At 40.4% G+C, this 15,442-nt stretch overlaps 1 protein-coding gene across 2 annotated transcripts in view; it reads left to right on the forward strand.

Annotated features, from left to right (window-relative positions):
- INO80 (INO80 complex ATPase subunit) overlaps nt 1–15,442 on the forward strand; it is a 68,336-nt gene that overhangs the window by 45,559 nt on the left and 7,335 nt on the right. For both annotated transcript variants that reach the window (XM_035111512.3, XM_035111519.3), the window contains exons 26-31: nt 1,343–1,568; nt 9,361–9,488; nt 12,403–12,497; nt 13,567–13,639; nt 14,278–14,436; nt 14,860–14,962. In XM_035111512.3, the coding sequence (XP_034967403.1) occupies nt 1,343–1,568; nt 9,361–9,488; nt 12,403–12,497; nt 13,567–13,639; nt 14,278–14,436; nt 14,860–14,962 (784 nt within the window). The remainder of the gene's footprint in view (nt 1–1,342; nt 1,569–9,360; nt 9,489–12,402; nt 12,498–13,566; nt 13,640–14,277; nt 14,437–14,859; nt 14,963–15,442) is intronic.

Here is a 15,442-nt window from a genome sequence, read left to right on the forward strand (position 1 = left end):
TTCTTTTCTTTTTCTTTTTCTTCCTATATAATCCCTGTTTTCGTTTCAATCCTTTTTCTTTTTTCTTTCCTTTTATTTCCTTTACACTTGACATCCCTGTTTTCTTTTTTTCTCTCTCAAATGTGGAATTTTTTATATGTAAAAGGGAGATGTACCAATTTCCTTTCTGTGTTTTTGTAAATCCTTTGTGTTTCTGTAAATTTGTATGGCTTTTAACAATTGAAATAAATAAAAAGTATTTTTTTAAAAAAAGAAGAAGAAGAAGGTTGGCAGTTCGAATCCCCGTGACAGGGTGTTGTTGTTCGGTACCTGTTCCTGCCAATCTAGCAGTTCGAAAGCGTGTCAAAGTGCAAGTAGGTAAATAGGTACCGCTCCGGTGGGAAGGTAAACGGCGTTTCCGTGTGCTGCTCTGGTTCACCAGAAGCAGCTTAGTCATGCTGGCCACATGACCCGGAAGCTGTACGCCGGCTCCCTCGGCCAGTAAAGCAAGATGAGCGCCGCAACCCCAGAGCTGTCCGCAACTAGACCTAATGGTCGGGGGTCCCTTTACCTTTAAGGCGCTACTGGACTGTTTGTTTGTTTGTTTGTTTCGTAGTAAAGTGCAGTTTAATTTCAAAACAGCTAATTCATTTTTTCTGATTCTATTCCATTACTGATTCAGTTCAGATAGTATTTACATAAAGTGTTTTGCTGCATGCTAAATCACTGAAATTCATGCTGACAGATGGTTTTACTCTATAAACAGGCTAGAGCAGGCATAGGCAACCTTGGCTCTCCAGATGTTTTGGAACTACAACTTGCATGATCCCTAGCTAACAGGGCCAGGGATCATGGGAGTTGTAGTTCCAAAGCATCTGGAGAGCCAAGGTTGCCTATGCCTGGGCTAGAGTAACTCAATATCTCAAATACAAAGTCATCTCCCTCTCCTTCATCAAGCCTTGTGTTTCCTTCTCCTTTACTACACTTTGCTTTGCTAGCTAACCTTTCCCTCCTTTTCCTTCTCAAGTCCATTCCTATATCCTTTGAACTTTGATAGATTTGAATCCCTGTGGGCAGGAACCACATAACTTCTGAATTTTGTCTATCTAATTGGGTGCTAAGGTTTCAGAAATGTTAAATTGAAGCAGTAGTTTCCCTAAGAAGTGAAAATATTATCAGGCTCTCTAGGCCGACATCTACCACTGTTACAAGTCATCTTGAAAGATGAGAGGGATCGAGTAGTTTTGTAACCATTTTTGAATCAGTACTATATAGCTAAAGGAACTTCATTTATTACTGATATTTAATCTCAGCCAATGTTTTCACAATTTCCCCTGTATAATTATACCCTTTTAATTCCCAGGTAACAGCTGTGCCACGGGATTTCTACTGCAATGATCGGAGTGCAGAATATGAGCGCAGAGCACTTAAAGACGGAGGAAGCCTTGAAGCAAAGCAATGTGTATTGCACGGAGCACCTGAACTAGCAGCTGGCTGGCTAAAACGGTGCTCTCAGTTCTTTCCGGAATTTCCAGGGGGATTATTAGGGGTCAGACCTCAAAACGGCTGGTCTTTCATCAGGATACCAGGTAGGCAACAGCTCTATAACTGCATAGTTTAATGACAAAGTGGATTATATTACTTTGCTTATCTACATATGCTAGTATGTTCTACCCATTCATTAAATGACAACAAACTGGGAAATAATTCATACTTCCTTTTGAGGAATCTTCCTGCAATAAACTTATAGGAAAGTTGGGTGTGTGAGAGAATGATCAGTGGTTACCTAATTGAGCATATTTGATTGCTTTCTTGTGCTGACATAGGCAGGGGGTGGACTAGATGACCCTCAGGGTCCCTTTCAACTCTGGTTCTGTTATTCTTGTCTCTGCATCATTCTGGATATCTGGACCAAATACGCCAGTCTGCAACTCACTACTGTCTGGCGTTTTCAAACTGAACTTCTTCCTTTACCTTTTTCATCCACTCCCATATATCCCAGCTGTCCCTATTTTTTGGTTCCTGTCCTTGATAAATTGCTGCACCTGTTGCATTTCTGCGTTTTTGTCCTTTAGGGTTGTGCTGTTAATATTACATTAGTGTGAATTGCTGGAGTTCTTCTTGGTGGAGAGTAGTGATGTTAAATTCTCGAGGATAATCTTTTGGAGAATATTCTCCAGAATATTCTAGATTAGTGAGAATATTAGAGAATTTTTCATTTAAAATAGGAGAATATTCATTTTCATGCATTGAAAATGATATAATTAGTTAATATGCATGTTTATTCATGGGTGAACTGTTTTGGTGATTAAAGCACAGGTTGATAATCAAAACTATATGCATACATATAAAAAAGAAGCCATTAACATTAAATATATTATCATTATATGATAATACATTTCAGTATGTCAATCTCTGATAAATGGCACTGCAAAAACCAGTTACCGGCACTAAATAAAAATATAGAAACGTCAACTGTATACACTTATATACACTTAAAGTACCTAGGCCTATACAATTATGTGTAACAGCATGTGATTTAAAGTGTATAAAGCATTAAAGCTACTTTCTGTAAAAAAAAAAAAAAATCACACTGTTTGGCCAAGGGTATAGAATTGCTAAGAATAAGGTCACACCAAAATAGAAAAAAGGGCTATTACATATAGTTGAAATACATACGAATTCAAATGTTCATCAAATTAAATAAAGAGCATTTTAAAATGTGTGTGTGTGTACACATGTTTTCTGTAGCTCACATTTCAGAGCTGCCAATGGTGAATGACACAATGCCCAGTAATCTAACTGGATCAAGAAAATAATTATTCATTACTTGCACTGGCAATATCACAGCTTGACTTATTATTTACTGGATTTTTTAAATGTGGGTTGTAAAACTGGTTCTTACATTAGAATTTACAGTTTGTGGAGAATATTCTCTGGAGATTTTTTTAGCATAGAATATTCTCATTCTCTGGAGAATATTCTGACCTCACATCACTAGTGGGGAGTTTATATTGTCTTCCGTGCACATGCATGGAAATGCACACATGTGAACACTAAAATGCGAATCAGTACACAGCCTGACTTTTATTTATTTATTTTGGTATTTATAGTCTTCCTTTCTATGCCAAAGCCATATTCAAAGCAGCATATAGAATTAGAAAAAAATAGTAACAAAAGCAAGCTAAAATGCAATCCTAAAAACAACAGCAAAAATTCTCTAGAAGCAATTAAAAACACTATGGTTCTAATTACACCCCAGAAAATGCCCACCACATACATACATACATACATACATATATATATATATATACGTGTGTGTGTGTGTGTGTGTGTGTGTGTGTGTGTGTGTGTGTATAACACAAACCCGTGGGATCTTGCCTAAAAGTAAGCATGGAAGGGGCCAGCTGAGCCTTTTTGGGACATCATTTCATTATTTAGGCACCATATCTGAAAAGGTCCTCTTTCTCTCGCCAGTTCTCCCCCCCCCCCACCCAAATGGTACAAAACCAGTGAGGAGACTAATTTACAGTCGTACCTTGGTTGTCGAATGGAATTCGTTCTGGAAGTCCATTCGACTTCCAAAAATGTTCGACAACCAAGACACAGCTTCCAATTGGCTGCAGGAGCTTCCTGCACCCAATCAAAAGCCATGCCAGCCGTTTGAATTCCAAAGAACATTTGCAAACCAGAATACTCACTTCCAGGTTTGCGTTGTTTGGGAGCCACAACGTTCCAGTTGCAAGGCATTCGGGATCCAAGGTACCACTGTACTTTGAACGTTGACCCATCAATTTATTGTCACATGAATTTTTGGCCTCTGATCTTGCAGCCGTCGGCTTCATGCATTTTAATTGCAAGTTTGCCTGTTTTACAACCTTTATCTGAGGTGTCCAAGCAAAAACTTTCCTAACACCCCTATTAATGTGGAATATGTTGAAATATTTATAGTACTTCCAGAGTTATTCACTGGGGAATTTTTTTCCATGGGAATGTAAGAACACCAAGGCCTGTCGCTCTTTTGTCTTTAATTGATGTGAGTTGCTTTGCCAAGACTACCGTGTTTCCCCTTTTTTAAGACGTAGTCAGAAAGTAAGACATGGCAGGGTTTTTTTAGAAGTAGGAGAAATAAGACGTACCCTGAAAGTAAGCCATAGTGCCGCCATTGTCCCCATCGCCAGCAAAGCAGCTACCGGTAGAGGCGTGGGGGGGAGGGAGACGCCTCTTGCCGGAGTTCTGCCCCGCCTGCTCCTGACTCGCGGGGAGAACAAAAGGGAGAGGCGAGGAAAAAAAGACGCCACTTCCTGTTCCTGCCGGGAGCAGCAAACCAGCGAGAGGCGCGGGAGAAAAAGGCGCCTCTTGCCGGAGTTCTGCAGCCTGCTTCTAGCGTGCAGGGAGCCAGAGAGCGAGAGGTGGGGAAAAAAAAAAGACTCCTCTTGCCCGAGCCCTGCCGCCACCGGGACTCAGAGGAAACTTGCCGACAAAGACGACTGAAGGAGCGAGAAGCACTGTCGCGTGCAAGGAGATAAATATAGGAGATAAAAACTGTAAGGAACCCCTGTTGAGAACTTGGCGCTTTTGAAGCTTCTCTCCTTCTTTCCCTCCTCCCGTTTTTTTAAGGTAGCATTGCCCCAAGGATCGCTTTGCTCCTGCTCCTCCTTGCCCAGCTGATTTGTGGCTGAAGGAGGGGTGATTCCTTAAAAATCTGCCGAGGAAACGATCCTTATGGAGGACAGGGAAGTTTTTTTCCCTCTCCCTCCTTGCGTTTATCAAGGCAGCTTTGCCTGAAGGCAGATTTCCTCCTGCTTATCCCTGCCCAGCCACTGGTGTTTGTGGCTGAAGGAGGGGTGATTCCTTAAAAATCTGCCGAGGAAACGATCCTTATGGAGGACAGGGAAGTTTTTTTCCCTCTCCCTCCTTGCGTTTATCAAGGCAGCTTTGCCTGAAGGCAGATTTCCTCCTGCTTATCCCTGCCCAGCCACTGGTGTTTGTGGCTGAAGGAGGGGTGATTCCTTAAAAATCTGCCGAGGAAACGATCCTTATGGAGGACAGAGAAGTTTTTTTCCCTCTCCCTCCTTGCGTTTATCAAGGCAGCTTTGCCTGAAGGCAGATTTCCTCCTGCTTATCCCTGCCCAGCCACTGGTGTTTGTGGCTGAAGGAGGGGTGATTCCTTAAAAATCTGCCGAGGAAACGATCCTTATGGAGGACAGAGAAGTTTTTTTCCCTCTCCCTCCTTGCGTTTATCAAGGCAGCTTTGCCTGAAGGCAGATTTCCTCCTGCTTATCCCTGCCCAGCCACTGGTGTTTGTGGCTGAAGGAGGGGTGATTCCTTAAAAATCTGCCGAGGAAACAGATCTTTATGGAGGAGGACAGGGAAGCTTCTCTCCTCCCCTCCCTCTTCCATTTATTTTAAAAAACAACCAAGGGCTTTTCCATATGACCTGTTTGTTGGCATTCAAACTCAAAGCTTTTAGTCTTTATCATCCAGACTTCATTGAGCAAGCATTCATTCCAACTTGCTTGTGGAGGGTGTTTGCAGGTTTTTCCATTGACAATTTGTTCATCCCACAGTTCTCAGTGGATTTCAAGTTTCCAAACAACACAAAGTTCCAATAAAAACAACAAAGTGGTTTTGTTGCACTAGGACAACTCAGCTCTTTAATCCACTTTAATTGTGCCAAACTTAAAATTGCAATATGCTCTTGAGTCCCCTGTCCTGAGGTGCCAAAATTTAATCTTTTTAGCCATTTCTGGACACCTAAAAGCAGCCATTTAACATTTTTCTCTATCCCCCCATAACCAGCCAGAAACAACCCCCAGACAATATGGCTGCAAAAAGAAGGAGCTATACAGTTGAGTACAAGAAAGGAATTGTGGAGGACTCCCAGGGCAAGAATCTTACAGCTTTCTGCAAGGAGAAGAATTTGGATATCCGAATGGTCCAAAAATGGCGGGCAGAATACGATAACCTCAGTCTACAGGTGGTCATAGGAAATGCTAAGAAGCGTAAGTGTGGTGCAGGTCGGCAACCTTCAGTTCCTGAGCTGGAAGACATGATCAGTGAGTGGATCGCTGAAAGGAGAGCAAAGGCTTTGGTTGTGCGCAGGGCTGATATTCAAGCATTTGCCCTAGCAATGGCATCACAATTTGAAGTATCCCCTGAATTCAAAGCATCACAACACTGGCTGGATGGCTTCCTTCAGCGATATGAACTGTCTCTCAGAAAATCAACAACACTGTTTAGGTTGGAAGATGCTGAAGTTGTTAAGCGAGCACTTGCATTCAAGTCCTTTGTTGATGGCATCGACTTTTCTAAATACCAACTTTGCAACATGATTGCTATGGATGAAACTGCAGTGTTTATGGGCCAAGGAGCCCAAACAACAATTGAACAGAGGGGTGCCTCCTCAATCTACGTTCCCTCCACTGGTCATGAAAGTTCTCGAGTTACCTGTATTTTGGCAATTCGTCTGGATGGAAAGAAAGCCACACCTGTTATCATCGCTAAGGGCAAGAAAGATAAGATTGAACGTGTTTCTGGCATTTATGTTCTGGAATCCGAAAAAGCCTGGTGCACACAAGCAGTTATAAGGAGGTGGCTTGATTTAATGCTGCCACTTGTTACGCGAGGTGGTCAAAGAGGTCTGCTAGTCTGGGATTCAGCCAGCACTCACCGCGCTAAAGACATGAAGAAGTTCCTTGCAGAGAGAAGAATAGATCAAATAATGATTCCTGCAGGAATGACTGCCTATCTGCAGACTCTTGATATTGCAATAAACAAGCCATTCAAAGACCATTTGCGTATGGAAATCAACGACTACATTGAAAATAGAATGACAAGAAATCAGCGTGGAAACTTTGTGAAACCTAACCTGCAAGAGGTCGTGAATTGGGTGAAGAATTCATGGGATAAAATCACTGAAAGTGTTGTTGCCAATGCACTCCGAGCAGGTTACCTGGATAAGAGGTGCTCATTTACTGAGAGCTCTATCGCTCAACATGAAAGATTGGGGCCAATGGTTCTAAAGGAACTGGAATTGCAAGAAATGAAGGATGGAATTCCGGGTTTGGAGTGTTATGATGATGTTCCAGAAGAAGACGACTTAACTATAATTGAATAAATGTTGATTGTTGTATGCTCCAGAAGAAGATGACTTAATTTTAATTGAATAAATGTAGATTGCTGTACCGTACCATACTGATGCAATAAAAATAAGACATCCCACTGAAAGTAAGCCACCCTGTGTTTTTTTGAGGGAAAAAAGTTATAAGACGGTGTCTTAAAAAAGGGGAAACACGGTATAATTGTCTGAAAAACAGAATAAAAATACAGTAAATAATAGATGAGATGAAGCTTGTTTGAGCAAGTGAATTAAACTCAAGGAGCAATTCGATACAAAGTAGGTTTTCAGGCTACAAAGTTACAGTGAACAGCAAAACAGCTGCTACTTCAGTTAACTCTGCCCTCCTCTCTCAGACTGTTGTAGTTGCGATCACTGTGGGAATCTCTGGAGGCCTTTCCTGTTCTTTGAAAGAGAAATGATCTTAGATTAAATGGCAGGAAGTGTCTGAGTCCTTTTTGCATTGATAAAAAGCACCAACTTTGCGGGCTGTTTACTGTGAGTGCTAGCTGGCTCTGCACTGACCCCTTTATGCCCTGCAGCCTTCTAGAGGAGGGAGGCACTTTCTGGAAACTATGATTTGGGCCTACTTACTCTTATTTATTTATTTTCGGGACCCAGGTGGCGCTGTGGTTAAACCACTGAGCCTAGGGCTTGCTGATCAGAAGGTCGGCGGTTCGAATCCCTGTGACGGGGTGAGCTCCCGTTGCTCGGTCCCAGCTCCTGCCAACCTAGCAGTTTGAAAGCACATCAAAATGCAAATAGATAAATAGGAACCGCTACAGCGGGAAGGTAAACGGTGTTTCCATGTGCTGCTCTGGTTTGCCAGAAGCGGCTTTGTCATGCTGGCCACATGACCTGGAAGCTATACGCCGGCTCCCTCGGCCAATAATGCGAGATGAGCGCGCAACCCCAGAGTCTGTCACGACTGGACCTAATGGTCAGGGGCCCCTTTACCTTACTCTTATTTTTACATCAGCAGAGGTGCATTTTCTAATTCACTAGAGGGAACTAAGATTAAGTCAGGCTCCAAAGGTGGCGGGGAGGGGACTCTATAATTGGGGTTCTGTTAAGCTGTCATTTTGATCATACATGTTTCTTCCCCAGACAGTAACATCATAGCATCTTCTCATTCCCCAGCCAAGTCCAGATAAGTCTGATTAAAAGTAATAATTCTTTTAAATGAAAGGAAGCCCATTTGATTTATAACCTGACAGCACAATTTTGTGCCAGAAATAGACCGATTTTCCCATCTAACTCTTATGTGTGTTAGATTTTTATACAATGGTGTTGCATAACTGACAGCAAGGCTGCATCCTCCTGTGCCCCCTTGAACCCCAAATTCTGCTCAGAAGCCCCCCCAGTCATCTGGAGCAGATTGGGGAGGGGAAGCTGCAGGAAAATCACTAAAAACTGCTTCCTTCCACATTCTGAGTGATACCATTCAATACAACTCATTGACCCAAATGTGAAAATCTTATCTTCAGAGTAGGATCGGACCTTGGGTGTTATTTAATAAATGATTGTTTTGTTCTGTTTATTTCTGCTAGAGATGGTAAAGGAGCATAGTGCAGTCAAATATTGTTTATTCATGGTACAGTATTTTTTTCAACATTAGGTGGCAGGATTTATTCAAAGTTCAAAAATAATTTACCAGTAACTAGTGCTGGTGAAATGTGATATTAAATAAAAACACAAGAATTAAAAATACTTGTGTTTTGTTGTTTTTAAACTCCTTTTTTCCTGTTACTTGGTTCCTGATGAACTTGGGTGGGTCACCTGTTGTAAAGTAGTTTAAAAGACTGTTAAGTAACTAATTTATCCATTCTGATTTCATACATTCTATTGGGAAGTGGTAGTGGAACGAGTTTCCTCTTTGTGATTGGTTGATTTCTTGACTACCCTTCACCATAAGATCTCATGGTGGGTTACAATCACCATCTGCCAGCATCATCATTACCTGTTTTAGGTGCCAGGCAAAATAATTCTTATTCGCCGCAGGCCTTTGGATCTCAATTGTAATGCAGGGGCATTTTGCATTAGGGGCTATAGCACTTAGGGAGAAATAAGCCTTTCCCCTGCTGCAACCCCACCCAAAAATAATGCCCCCACATTGTTCTTGGTGTTCTTGTTTTTATTTTGATTATGTAATTTGTGTTTTCATATTGTGATTTTATCCTGTGAACAACCCTGAGGCTGAGTATAGGGCGGTATACAAGTTAGTTAAATAAATAAATATTTCCCCCCTTCCTTTCCTTTAGACAAAGAGAGTCTGATCACAGACAGTGGAAAACTTTATGCCCTTGATGTTTTGTTGACAAGATTGAAATCTCAAGGACACAGAGTCCTTATCTACTCTCAGATGACACGGATGATTGACTTGTTGGAGGTAGGATTCATTTACCCTGCATGAAGGAGAAACTGAAGCTAATGACTAAGGAAATGTAGTTTTTGACATGAATACTATCTTTTTAAGGAAAGGAGAGGCTGCATGGATTGCATGCTTTTGTAAGTGCAGCAGCATGTTGGACCCAGGATATACATTTACACAGAATCGTGCCTACTTTCCCCCACTCTCTTCTCTGTCCCCAAGTTATGTAAGATCTGGCCCATTGCAGTCATGCCATTCTGTGTTGCTGTCCAAGTGAAGTCCTAGATGCTTAGCTGCACCAGCGTAACCCTGTCACTTTCAGACTGACCAAGTGGACCACTTACAGAATCATAGTGCAGTAGAACTATTGGACCAGGCTCTAAATCAATTGCTTGGTTGCTCTTGGTTTTGAATAATTAGTATTGGGTGGTGTATATATATTTTCTATTGTTGTAAAGTCCCTGTCATATGCAATGGTCCAAAGGAAGGAAGAGATGAAGTTACTTATTCTATCTGTTGCCTCAGTAACCAGCACACTCTACCCAGGACCAATTTCATTATTTTCAAGGATTAGTACTTCTAGTGTCATGCTGACAGTGTCAGCTGAGCGGGCTTAATGGGAGGATATTCAAGAGGTTTTAATATAACTATCCCTCTAGGATTAGCAGTATCTTTTTTACTTTTAAAAAAGCTACAAAGATAAAAAAGAGTCTACAACCTGTTTGCAGTCAACTATCTGAAAGACTTTCTTGCAAAAACTCTTGAATCTTCCACTGTAATTATTATGCTGTTAACATCTCAAGTACCATAGTTATCATCAAATATCTATGTTTTATTATTCTAACTGTTTTGGTCTATATTAGCAAGAAGAGCTACCATAATTCATTAAGCCTTAGCTCAATTCTTCCTCCTTAATCCATGCAAACATACTTAACCTATTTGAGGCAGATTCTAATATACAACCCCTTTCCTCAGTGGAAGCCCAGTATGCACTCTGGTGGGAGATGAACTCTACTGAGGTCATAATATCCTTCCAGGAACTAAGCATTGATTGCAGTTCAATATTTTCTTTTTTGATTTCTAAATAGGAACTAGGGGTTTTTATCCTTATTTTTTGTTTGTGGTTGCAACATTTTCTCATGCACTAGGCCTGAAAAGAATATTCTTAATATTTCATATATATTTTTTAATAATTCAAAAAGATAGACTGCAAGAACACTACTCCATGCTCAATGGAGGGACGCAGGTGGCGCTGTGGTCTAAACCACTGAGCCACTTGGGCTTACCGATCAGAAGGTCGGTGGTTCGAATCCCCGCGACGGGGTGAACTCCCGTTGCTTGGTCCCAGCTCCTGCCAACCTAGCAGTTCGAAAGCATGCCAAAAAGTGCAAGTAGATAAATAGGTACCGCTCCGGTGGGAAGGTAATATAAAACACAAAACCTATTCCCTTACTCAGTCTGCTCTTGGCAGGCTATCCTCATTTTTGAAGATATTTTTATGGATGGGGAAAAACAAGAACTACAGTACTGGATACAGTGCAGCAAACAAGCTACAGTTTAGCTAAACAAACATGCTTTGGTTTTATCTTCAAATGAGACCACTGAGTCACCCAACTCCTTTGATCCCAGTGAAAAAAATTAAAAACATTATTCAATTGTATTACACCTTTCCATCAATGAAGTTAAGGTGGTGCACCTGTTTCTCCCCCTTCCTGTTTATTCGTGCAACAATCCCATGAAAGTTGGTTAGTCTGAGAGACTGTGACTAGCTGTAGATCACACAGTGAGCTTGATGGCTGAGTAGAGATATGAACCCTGATATTTGCAGTTAACAATAACAGCATTATGACCTTGAGCTATACCAAGGTTTTCCCCCAGAAACAAGTCTATTGTCAGTTTCATATACACTTCCTGAAAATAAATTCAGCACCAAAAATATTCAACTTTGTGTATTGTATGTTTTGTAAACCAAGAAAATGTGCATATATTCTTCTGAACATAGAAAGATGCAAAGAACTATGTGCTCCAGTGCTCCTTAGTCCCCCTCAGGCTTCTTTCATTGCTTTGCTTATATGTGTGTGTGAGAGAGAGAGGGAGAGGGAGAGAGAGAATAAAGTACATGCATACATTAAAATCAAATTTAATTTAGAGATTAATTCAAGTACAGAAGAATGTGTAAAAGGAGTGAGATGAGCTTGTGCATTAATACAAAAATCTACCGTCGTGGATATAATTTTGAGCACATTGAAGTACAAATAAAACTTAAAGTGGCCTGAAACTGTTTATGGATTTTAGATTATAACAATGGCCATGGAGGTCAGAAATAGTTAAGCAAGTACTTGGTGCGAACAAAGGACTTAACATCGCTTGGTAATTTGCCCAGTAAATGAATATTAACTGAATGGTGAGCAATGAAGTACCTACCCTGTTTCTCATATTTTAAGACATACCCATAAAATAAGCCATAGCAGGATTTTTAAGCATTCAAGGAATATAAGCCATACCCCGAAAATAAGACATAGTGATAGGCGCAGCAGCAATGCTGGCCGCGGCAGGAGAAGGAGGAAAAAAATAAGACATCCCTTGAAAATAAGCCATAGTGTGTTTTTTTGAGGAAAAAATAAATATAAGACATGTCTTATAATATGAGAAACACGGTACATGACACAGGCTTCTTGAGCATCTCAGTCTTTTTTTAATAATCAGGTTTTAATTCAACAGGCTCAGGATTAGTATGTTTTTAGCTGCACTGCATGGTACAAACAGTTTATTTTGCTTTTAAAATTACATTAGTAGCCTTCTGGCATACAGTACTGTATTAGAAGCTCGCACAATATTACATGGCACTATGATGTTCAAAACAACTATAATAGTTTGTTCTGTTGAAAATCTAGATTTAAAATATTGATATTTTGTTCTGGGTTTCTTGTAGGAGTACATGGTTTACAGGAAGCATACATATATGCGGTTAGATGGGTCTTCAAAAATCTCTGAAAGAAGAGATATGGTAGCTGACTTTCAGAACAGGTATGTTTTTCCCTTTGCTTTTTCTGTTGAATTATAGCGATGGGGTTCTGTTAAGTAGTTTCCAAATCACTAGGTACGCAGGCTCCTCCGTCCTCCGATGGAATATGGTTAGTGTTGGGACCCCTCCATTCTCCTGTAGGAATATGCTTATGCTATACATCAGCCACAAGGGGTGATGGAAAGGAAGAGCCAGCTAACCATTGTAAGTGAAACTCCACAGTCAACCCATTGGATCCCAGCTTATGAAAAACTGTATTTACACTGTTGTTCTTCAGCATCTAAACTATGGGTGGGATGCAACTACTGGCTTCTGGCAGCTGAAGCCCAAACCAAGGGCTTCTTGCCCAATGAGTTTTCACCCCTCACTCCCCCAAAATTGGATCATGTGGGGTTGGGAGCACCCCCTAGAACAGCACCCAAGGGGAGGAGAGCATGGATTGTTCCGTCTGGCACTTGCAATGAATTCCTCCCAAGAGGGTCCAAAGAGTCACCCTTAGTATTTCACTTAAACACTAGGGCTGTGTTCTTCATTTCCTTAGTAACACATTTCAAGTGAGTACCAATGGTACCTTTTCCTGACGTTTCCTAACCTTGCAGTTTCTATGGTTTTGCAAGTTTCTTTTACACATTGTAAACAGCCACTTCCGGAAATCTAGTGGAGTCTAATGAAAGTTTGATGCTCGTTTCCATGTTGTTTCAAACAAACAAACAAACAAAATCAATTTGCTACCCCCATTAACTTGGAAAATCATGGGAGTTTTGTGTTGTAATTAAATGTGATGAAATTTGTGGTGGTTTTCTAGCATGGAGTTCTTTCCCATCATTAAAGATTTTGCCAGATCAAAAATCCACAGTTCTACAGTGCAACAAGTCCTGTAGCATAAAAGCAATATTAGAAATCAAGGCAGATACACTAGTATTATACAGTAATAATAAACTGTTGGGTGAAGTGACTCTGTCTTGGATTGCAAAAGTCAAAACCCTCCTGGTAATAGTAATGATTGTCATAAGTAATGTTTATGTAGCAACACAACTGCAATGGTTGCTTTTGTTCTTTCTATCTCTGTAGGAATGATATCTTTGTGTTCCTGTTAAGCACAAGAGCTGGTGGCTTAGGCATTAACCTTACAGCTGCTGATACGGTGAGTAAACAGCTTGCTTTGAAAATGTTTTCTTAACACTATGGGCTATTCCAGGATGGTTTGTACTCAGCAGAAAGGAGGAAGCACTAAAACAGGATATTTGATATGTCAAAAAAGCATAAAGCTTTTATAGTCTGATTAATTAACAGAGCTTGGATATTCCTGGTAGTACAGAATTATTTGATATAATATAAAGTTTCACTACCTTTGCTTTCCTAAATCTGAATACGATGGCTGCTTCTTGCATTGTGTTTTTTCCAGTATGAAGATAATTATAGTGTAGCAAAATAAAATAAAACAACCACATATAATTCATGAAGTGTTATGACTGGCCAATAATCTAAACCTGGAAAAACAAATAATTTGCACCCCATTTCAGATGTGATTTGTGCACATGCTTTTTTCCTGCATGAAGTTGATCTCCATGTTAGTAATAGTAATGTGTAAAGCAGCCTTTAAATAATTATACAGAACTGAACTTGTATCTGGGTTGACCCGCCAAAAATCACTAAGATGTTTATCATTCTGAAGGCAAAGCAGTTTACTATCATTTTAAAGTGCTGTACCAACTTTGGGTGGTGACCATAGAATCAGTTTTGTATTGTAACCTTTTCTCCTCAAAAAAAATGCCCTGACAGGTAATTTTCTACGATAGTGATTGGAATCCAACAGTAGATCAGCAGGCCATGGATCGAGCTCACAGGCTGGGTCAGACCAAGCAGGTCACTGTGTACCGGTTGATTTGCAAAGGCACCATAGAGGAACGCATCTTGCAGAGGGCCAAGGAGAAAAGTGAGGTAAGGGTAACAAAATATGGAATAATGTGGTGTAGAAGGGATAGCAAGGAAATTGAGCTTTGATTGCTGAGAAATCAGACATTAATCTCCGGCAAAGATAATACCACCTAATGGGAAATGATTACCTTTATATGTCTGTAATGAAATGTAGCACTTGGCAGTAATGGGTAAATTGTGCATAGCACCAAAGTTCTTACCACTTTAGGGTGCACAACATACCTTCTTGTGCCATGGAGTGCCTCTTGGGATTAGAATTACAAAATGACGTTGCCATTTTTAAACAACTTTCAAAGTTCAGACTTAAAAATATATATTTTGCCCACATTCAGTCTAATAGATAAAGGGCCCCCACTTTCTCTTGATTGTCTCTGGCATTAAGTAATCTGAGAAGAAAATTTCTGATGCATTCTTTCTTTTCCATAGATTCAAAGGATGGTGATTTCAGGTGGCAATTTCAAACCCGACACCTTGAAACCCAAGGAGGTGGTTAGTCTGCTTCTGGATGATGAAGAACTTGAGAAAAAATGTATGTGCAAGTCCATACTCCTACCTCTGTCATATACTTCACCAGCTCCCACTGTGTACATGTGTTTTTGTTTGCTGATTTATTTGTATCAATAACTGTAAAATGAGGTAGATGAAGAAGCCAAGTGCTTACGTCCCATTGAAATAAGTGCAAACAGAAAGTCATGTCTTGATCGTTTCCCATTTATTTCAGTGGGAACTAAGCACAACTATTTAATCTGGATCCACCCCTACATAGATGCATTCAGTATCATATTATTCAGTATCATATTATAAACGCAGTTTTGAGACATTCAACTCCATTTTTGCTGTAGAGCGCTGTTTTACTTCATTCACACATGCCATGCTATAAAGTTCTCCCAGAGGAGTTTTAAACTACTGTGGGAAATCCCAAGTTTGAAACTTGTTTTCCTCCTTTCTTGAAACTGCATGCCACCTTTGGCATGTATGAAGAAGGAAGGATTTAGTTAAGATTCCTGCA

This window comes from Zootoca vivipara, chromosome 1 (genome assembly GCF_965207765.1).
Source record: "Zootoca vivipara chromosome 1, rZooViv2.hap1.1, whole genome shotgun sequence".
Taxonomy (NCBI): domain Eukaryota; kingdom Metazoa; phylum Chordata; class Lepidosauria; order Squamata; family Lacertidae; genus Zootoca; species Zootoca vivipara.